General features: G+C 39.6%; 1 protein-coding gene and 1 long non-coding RNA gene across 4 annotated transcripts; both read left to right on the top strand.

The window, feature by feature from the left end:
- The first annotated feature begins 1,689 nt into the window (after nucleotides 1-1,689).
- Nucleotides 1,690-2,468, top strand: LOC103137207 (uncharacterized). Of its 2 annotated transcripts, XR_476103.2 has the most exons (3): nucleotides 1,690-1,862; nucleotides 1,948-2,073; nucleotides 2,418-2,468. It is a non-coding gene; the product is annotated as an uncharacterized LOC103137207 (long non-coding RNA). The 2 variants fall into 2 exon arrangements; XR_476102.2 differs by having other exon boundaries at nucleotides 1,697-2,073.
- Nucleotides 2,469-2,528: 60 nt separating this feature from the next.
- dmrt2b (doublesex and mab-3 related transcription factor 2b) lies at nucleotides 2,529-6,507 on the top strand. 2 transcript variants are annotated; one of them, XM_007550836.2, is made up of 3 exons: nucleotides 2,529-2,807; nucleotides 3,623-3,725; nucleotides 5,391-6,507. In XM_007550836.2, the coding sequence occupies exons 1-3, from the start codon at nucleotides 2,631-2,633 to the stop codon at nucleotides 6,233-6,235; spliced, it is 1,125 nt and encodes a 374-aa protein (XP_007550898.1). In that variant the 5' UTR covers nucleotides 2,529-2,630; the 3' UTR covers nucleotides 6,236-6,507. The 2 variants fall into 2 exon arrangements, with proteins under 2 accessions (XP_007550898.1, XP_016526276.1); XM_016670790.1 differs by having other exon boundaries at nucleotides 2,529-2,828.
- Nucleotides 6,508-7,980: the final 1,473 nt, after the last annotated feature.

Below are 7,980 nucleotides of genomic sequence, written 5' to 3'. Positions count from 1 at the left end.
TTATCAGTTATCAAAAGTTTACCATTCATTACTGAGGAGGGTGTAAATCATTTTAAGTCATTTTTGAAATAAAATGCAAATGAAACGGATCAATTGTCTTTTCTCCCTCTATATCAGTACTTCTTTTACATTGTTTTATCATCATCACAGCTAACTGTCATTTCTTATCAAAAAGTTATTGGTTGACTCGAAAATAATTTGAAATCTAAATCTGCAAGAGGAAATTATGATTTGAGATTTGATTTCACATTAAATATTTATCAACAGCTCAAGTGAGTTAAAAATACAGCAGTGAAATCTGTTATAAGTTGGTTTGGTGGCTTTAAAATAAGGCTTGAGTGTAATGCTATAAATTACCCAATTTCATTGCTTATATAAAAGAATAATTTGTTAATGAAGGATGGTTTTTGAAGGATGTCAGTAAGAAAGAACCCAAGATTGCATGGGGCCACAAAAAGAACTTGATTTGGGCCCCCAACTCCAGTTCACAGTAGTTATTAAATAAACAGCAGTACATAAATTGTTGAGATGTTGTTTATCTGATTTATTAATTTGTTCTGGCAGTCGTCCCTGGAGTAAATATTCCTTGATGGAGACTAAGTAAGCAGCAAAATGGATGCAACCAGATGAAGACTTTTCAACGTCTTTATGGTTTCACATAAAACGGTATTAATTTACTGTTTGTTTTTTCTTTTGTTTTTTTTGAAAGCTGGTATTTTAATTCTATTTTTGGATTAAATAATATCAAGATTAACAACTAATAAACGTACCAAGTGTTAGTTTTTAAAGTGACCTCAGTCTGTCATGTTTTGTGGGTTTGAGTTAAGTTAAGTCAAAACACATATTTAATTAAAATACTAGCAAAACTTACCAAGGGCAAGCAGGATATTAAGCTGAAGGGAAACAGGAAGTGTCAGGAAAAGAGTCAGTGGAGGACAATTAAACAAGAAGACTGCAGGTGAGTCAATCAGGAGATGGGAAACACCTGTGCAGGACACAAAGACCAGCAGGCTGAAGGGAGCAGAGGAAGGAAGAGCAATGAACAGAGATGAACCTAAGGATTTCATAATCTAACAGAAACATTAAACTGAAAGGAAAACTTTAATCTTAGGGCACCAAATTCATTTGTACAATATTATAATAAACAGATAAACCAGATAATACAAAAGTATGAACAATGCATCAAAATAAACAACATAGAAATGATCGAAACAGAAATTCAAATAGCACCCAAAGTTCAAACTCAAGCAGATCGTAACACTCACTGGGTTTGTTTACTACTTATAAAAGTAATCAGTCAGACACTGTAAAATGTAAATTATTCTGAATTTCAGGATATCTAATAAAAGATTCCACAGTGATACTTGCAGATTTGGTTGAAAAACGCTTGATTTTATCCTAACTTCAGAGACACTGAGCAACAATCTAAACATTTGCTTAGATTTGGCCACAGCCACAAAAGGAACATCTATAAATTACTGAGTAGATTCCAGAAGGAGATAATAATTGTATTTGATTTATTGATTCATTTGATCAATTAAATTTATTGTTGTATTAAGTTGTATTTTGCTGTCTAATATTATTGAAGTTGTAAATAAATACAAAAAAGGTAACTTTCAGCAATTTTAAAGTCTTCAACATTCTTATTGGCAATCACAAATTTAAAGTACCCCAGGCCAGCAGGGGGCCTTCAGCAGGCGCTCAGTTTGCTTGTGCCTTGGGCCAGCTCCACCCAGCCCCAGTCTACCTGCTTTAAATAAACTCGTATGGGAAACATTGGCTCCCCAATAATTGTGGCCTTCAATTGAGATGTGCTGTTAGCAGCGATCCCAGGTCTGTGAAACACGAGAGGCGCTGGGAAGGTGGGCAGGGCAGCGCAGGTAGAGGCTTTTAAAAGGAGGGGGACTCGTTCTTCCACTGAACGCGGGTGTTCCTAAATCTTTGCAGGTGGGTTCTGCCGGGAGCTCGGCATTGCGGCCGAGCTGCTTCTTGGAAAAGGGCGTCAAAGAGCAGCTGAGGCAGGCTCGACGTTTGACTGCAACGTTTCGACTCTGAAAAAGCCTCAACGAGCTGGTGAGGGAAATCTTCCCATGGGTATCCGGGTTAGTGTGGGAATTTGGATTCTTGTTTGGAGATCCAGGATTACATTTTTTTTTCGATTAGTTTTATTGCTGATAGAAGTTGATTGGTTTGTTTATTAGCCTCTGTATAAGAGGATGAATGTGAGTTGCATGTGACTGTTCTGTTTTTATAATGTATAATATCTTAATTTTTTTTTTTAAAGAATCTCTAAACGCATGCTGTTTTTGATTATTTCTATACTGCTTATAGTAGCTTATTATCTCGCTGCGTTTTGTTAAAATATGCTCAATTAAACTCCATGGATTAAAAAGTAGAATTCCCCTCTCCTCTCACAGATTGTCCATACAACTGAACGAAGGCCTGCAGCTGAAGACAACAGTAAAAAATAAAGAGCTAAAATCTGGGGGAGTTTTTGACGCGACCACCTCTGACGGATGCGCCGGTAAGCGACGCAAATCACAGCTGCGGCGAGAGCGAAGGAGAGAACCAAAAAAGTGGCTGCTACGGCAGAGTCTGCGGAGGGCTGCGAGCAGAAAGCTCAGCGCAAGATGACCCGCAGCCCCAAATGCGCCCGCTGTCGAAACCACGGCGTCGTGTCGTGCTTGAAAGGCCACAAGCGCTTCTGCCGCTGGAGGGACTGCCGATGCGCCTGCTGCCTGCTGGTGGTGGAGCGCCAGCGCGTCATGGCAGCGCAGGTTGCGCTGAGAAGGCAGCAGGCTGCCGAGGTGAGAAGAGGGCATGGACAGGTCAGTGGATCCCAGATGATAGAAGGGGGGGGAGGAAGGCTCTGCAAATAATCAGCGGGTGGATTGTATGAGATGTATATTATGTGAGGACAATATAAATTGTGCGTCAAGAAAGAAATAGAATAAAAATGTGGTGAGAAACCGAAAGAGCTCAGAAAAAAAGAAAAAAAAATGAACTCGGAATTTGATAAAGTTGTCCTTTTATTTTCTCTGTATTTTCTTCAGTCACATTTTGCACATCAGTTAAACCTTCATTAATATACAGATGCTTATATAATGGGGGATGTTTTGTTACTGTGCTGCTGTAACAAGTACATTTCCCCAATGTGGGATTATTATTCTATTCTAACCAGAAGCTTTAAACTGCATTTCAAATTAGCATTTGTGCATTGAAATCTACTAAGAAAAATATTTTCAAATAACATTTGGCAGAACACATCAAAAAGACCAGCAATTTTTTTTTTTTAAGATTTAAGGCAATTATCTCTCTATTTATGAAATGCAGTGTTTTGTTTTCAACTTGACCAGTGCAGATAAAAGCTCGAGAGCAATTCACTTTACATATACACACATAATATGTAATCAGATGCAATTTATTTAGGAAAATAGCATGAATGTGTGTTTTCAGCGGAAATTTAAATATTATACATTTATGTCAAATACCAAATAATCCTAATGATTTCTGTCCAGTGTCTTAAATAATGGATTCCTCATCCTAATTGCCCCTAGAAGGGTGCCTTTGTAAAATGCAATTATGTCCAGATGTCTGATTCTTGTTCACCTTTTTCTCTCAGGGTAAAAAGGGGGTCAAGTGTTCAGCTCCATTGAGGAGAACAGCATATCAGTGTTTTACCAAAGCAGCTGACTCAAGCATTGTGGCTAAGAGCCACCCGCAGGGTAAAGTATAATTAACACCCCATTACTTATTCACATTTTCCTTTTCTCAGGAACTTTGTTAGAAAGTGCTTTTTGTCTGCTTTTGAGTACACTTTTAAATATTTGCCTTCCTTCTCCGTGGGTTACATTAACAGAAATTAAAGGTTGACTAACAACTATCTATAATTCACCATTTGTAAATTTAACTCGGCTTACATTCTTGTGCTTGCTGCTCCTCCGATGGTCAAAACCAAAGTGAGTCACTGTCATAGTTCACATGATGTGGCCTTCAAAGTATTTAATGTGTAACAAAACCTGATGGATTTCTGTTGGGGGCTTTCAAATTTAGACTCATTATAAGGATTAGTCTAAATTCAAGCCATCTGTACTTCACAGTCTGTGATGGTACCATAAACTTTGATTCATTTTAATGTGAACTGATGCGCTGGGTCAACAAGGTAGCACATATCCATAAAGAGAAAGGAAAGTCATGCATTGTTATTTGTATTTTATACAACAGTGTTGAATGCCTTTATATGCTGTCCATTTGCTCTCATACTTTGACATAAACACCGGTACGACCTTTAGTATTCAGAAGACCCCTAGTAAATACGTCCCAAGTGGGAAAACTGATCTCAGGAAAAAGGCAACTGTTTTATGAAGAATTCAGCAGTATGTTTGAGAACATTAGTAACCCAACAGCATCATCAAGAGAGAAGAACAAACCACAGATCAGGGATGTAGTTGCAGAGTAATTTAAAGCAGATTTAGCTTTTAAAACAGTAGATCAAGCTTTGTACACCTCACAGAGCACCGTCTAATGAATCATCGCTAATTGGGCAGAGAATGGCACAGCGTCAAACCTTTCAAGACACAGAAATCTATCTGCAGACAAACTGTGCAAGCAAAACAATATTCAGAGATATAGCAATCTGCAGCTAAGGTGGAAGAGTTGTGGACTCCTTTGACAAACGGTGGTAAGAAGCAAGCTACTGTTGAATCTAAGCTCAAGTGGTCCAGTTTGCAATTTGCTAAAAGCCATGAGGGGAACACAGTAAACCTGTGGAAGAAGGTACTCTGGTCAGATCAACCCATCGCTGAATTTTCTGGCCTAAATGAAAAATTCTGTATGTCGTTGAAATTAACACTGCATATCACCTGGAACAAACAATCCCAGAAATTCAGACTTCCTCCAATAAATCTGAGCTTGAGCAATGAAGCAAAGAAAGATGGGCAAAAGTTTCATCTTGTAGATCCATACAGCTGTAGTTGAAAGATTGTTCTACAAAGATTTGACTTAGGGAGGCTAAATTCATATGTAGGCTTTTCAAGTCTTTGCCAGGTTGGCTGCAGACCTCTGGTTTCTAAGTGTACCCCTGAAATACAATTCATAAAGGCTGCCAAGACATTTCCATTTGCCCTCTCCATACTCCTCCAGAACAGCTAGGACACCCTAACCTTTGAAACATGGGGGAAAAGGGCCAAGAATGAGGCACTAGGAGGGAAATCAAATGCAGATTAATTCTTGTTGTTCTCTCTCCAAAGTGAAAATGACAGCACTAACCAACCGCCTGATTAAACTAACAAACAACACAGTAGTGAAACTTAAGCTGATTAGATGGAAACATGGTGTTCCTTACAAAATGGATGTGTAATAGCAGAATGTGGCTTTGCTCCCATGTTCAGGGCTAAAACATCTGATGACCTCAGAGGACGGTGTGTCCAGTTGGTCTAAGCAGCGCCACCAAAGCCACTTCCCGTGCCCCTCCATCAGCGCCCGCATGAGGAAGAGGAGAGCCTTTGCAGACAAAGAGCTGGAAAACGTGATGCTGGAGCGCGAGTTAAGACAGAAAGAGCTGCAGAGCGAAGTTTCCTTCTCTCCCTCCGCTCTCATGCCTGTACTCCATCCTCTACCTCTCCCCGTCTCCCCATGCCTCCGCTGCTGCTCCACCAACAAGGACTCTTCCTCTGCAGGGACTTCCAGCTGCGTGCCTGTATATAAATATAAGCAGCTCTGTGACTGTGGCCTCCAGTTTTATGATTTCTTCCACCTAAAGAGTAGGCGCTCCACAGGAGACCACTATGATGACTTTTTATCAACCCAGAGCTCAGCGCAGCACAGGGAGGATAAAGAGACGCAGAATGGTTGGAGAGACTGTGGGAAGAGAGGCGAACCAGAGCCAACACCCCCAGCATCACAGCAACGACTCAAAACCGATAACGGCGTACCGTGCATCTGCTTTGTCAAACCGAGGTTAAAACAAACAGAAACAATCAACTTAGATCATTTTTCAACATCCAGACTCTCAACGTTTGGATCAGATCTGCCTGTTCTAAATGAATCGGGTGTCCCGGCTCACAGCAGGACTTTTGATTCCAGACATTTAGCAGGAAGAGGCTGGAACACGGGGCCTCCTTCCACCGAAGCAAACCCTTGTTTGGACTTTGTGGAGGGTTCTCATCGTGGCTCAGTGAGGACTCCGACCGCAAAGCCTCTGCCTTTTTCTGTGGAGGCTCTGCTGAGAGCCTGACGGGCAAATGGAAAGTCAGTCTAAGTGCACTTTGCAATATGAGAACTTGAATTTAAAGCTATAAATATAATAACTCCAATCCATGCAACACGTATGCATAATTTAAATGTAAGACATATTTTTGCAATTCTGTATATAGTGCTGCATAGTACTTATTAAAGATAAATATTTTTGGTTACCATAATTTCATGTAAAAATCTGCTTTGGCTATATTTCTGAACACCAATATCTTCATCCTCCTATGCAGTGCAATAAAAATATATCAAATCCAGTTGTGTTTTACTAATATCTGCTCATGCTGCACCAATACAAAAGAAACCTTATAAAACTTAAAGCATCGCAGCTTTGAATTGCGCCGTTCATTTATGATGTGGTTTGTGGATCAGAATTCAAATGTGGATTTCTGTTTTACTTTTCCTTGAAAAGCTCTCTAAAATGATTAAAAGAGCCCAAAATAGCTCACAAAGCAGGTGGGTTATAAAGCAGAGACGAGGTTTTTTCAACGTTATTTAAAGAGCATGAATATTTTACCAGAAGATTTCTATAGCAACTTTTCCAATTAATTTTTCTTTGTTGTTTTCAAAATGACACTGGTTGTCTAAAAGTCAATAATCACACAACATACTGTTTGATGTTTCATGAAGTATAATTTCCTACATCTAAAGACTGAGAGAAGGTGGGAAAATGAACCAGTGTTGCCTAGGCGACATTGTTCTTTATTTTTCGCCGCTGCTGACGCCAGTTGAGTTTGTTTGAGCATGCATTTGATTTGTATCTGCTTTTCTTACTCTTTCTCTCCTCCAGCTTTTTGTTCTGCTGCGTTATCTCCCAGAGATGGAGGTCAGATACTTTTGACAACTCTGGACCTTGTGGCGTCAACACTGAGGGCGATGGAGCAGTCTTTGTTTGTGAAACTCTACCAGCATATCGGAGCGTCTCGCTCCTCATCTTTTGATAAGCGCACAAGTAAGACTCAAGTGGCACAAAGGAAAGCAAGGATGTCAGGATTGAAGATTTGAATGTATCTCTTTGTGTTTGTGTGTTTTAGTATTTGTGTCACCTTGAGAATATTAGCACAACTACGAAGTGGGATGTGATTTCCAGCTCTCACTTGATTGGTAAAATGATTGGTGACAGTGATTAAGAGAATAACGCAAATGGCTTACAGCAGTACTTAAGTACTGTGTGTGGTGTTTCAACCAGTAGCAACCCTGCTTTTACATTGCGCTCACGTTCACCTGTTCTCATTGGGATTATGTCAGAGTTAGATTGCTGATCTACAGAGTTTGGGATTTTCACCAGATTATGTTTTTGTCTTTTGGTGTGGGTCACATTACTAATAAAACAAGCTCAAACCTGTGTTTGCACCCAAAACTTCCTCTCACCTCCTACCTGTCGTCACCCTCTCCTTATGCATTCCTGGTGTTCATTCATTCATCAGGCTGCATTTCCATTTCAGGCAGATTGATTTCAGTCATTCGGGATAGAAAAGCTACGCTTTGACTTTTCTCTGCAATTCTGATATCTATATTTGCAGTTTTAAAACTACGTGGGCCGTTATAGAGAAAGGAGAAACAAAATTTAAAAAAAAATCAAAACGTCACTTCAAACTACTTCCCTCCTTTTTTACAATCCACTCCAAAATATTTTAATAACGTTACTGCAGATGAACATTTTGTTCTGTACATGATACATAAAAGCCTACACATAAATTTGTTGTCGGGTTTTGGTAATGAAAAACAAAC

The sequence above is a fragment of the Poecilia formosa genome, unplaced genomic scaffold (assembly GCF_000485575.1).
Source record: "Poecilia formosa unplaced genomic scaffold, Poecilia_formosa-5.1.2 Scaffold38, whole genome shotgun sequence".
NCBI lineage: Eukaryota > Metazoa > Chordata > Actinopteri > Cyprinodontiformes > Poeciliidae > Poecilia > Poecilia formosa.
This window is presented reverse-complemented; position numbering and strand designations above follow the sequence as displayed.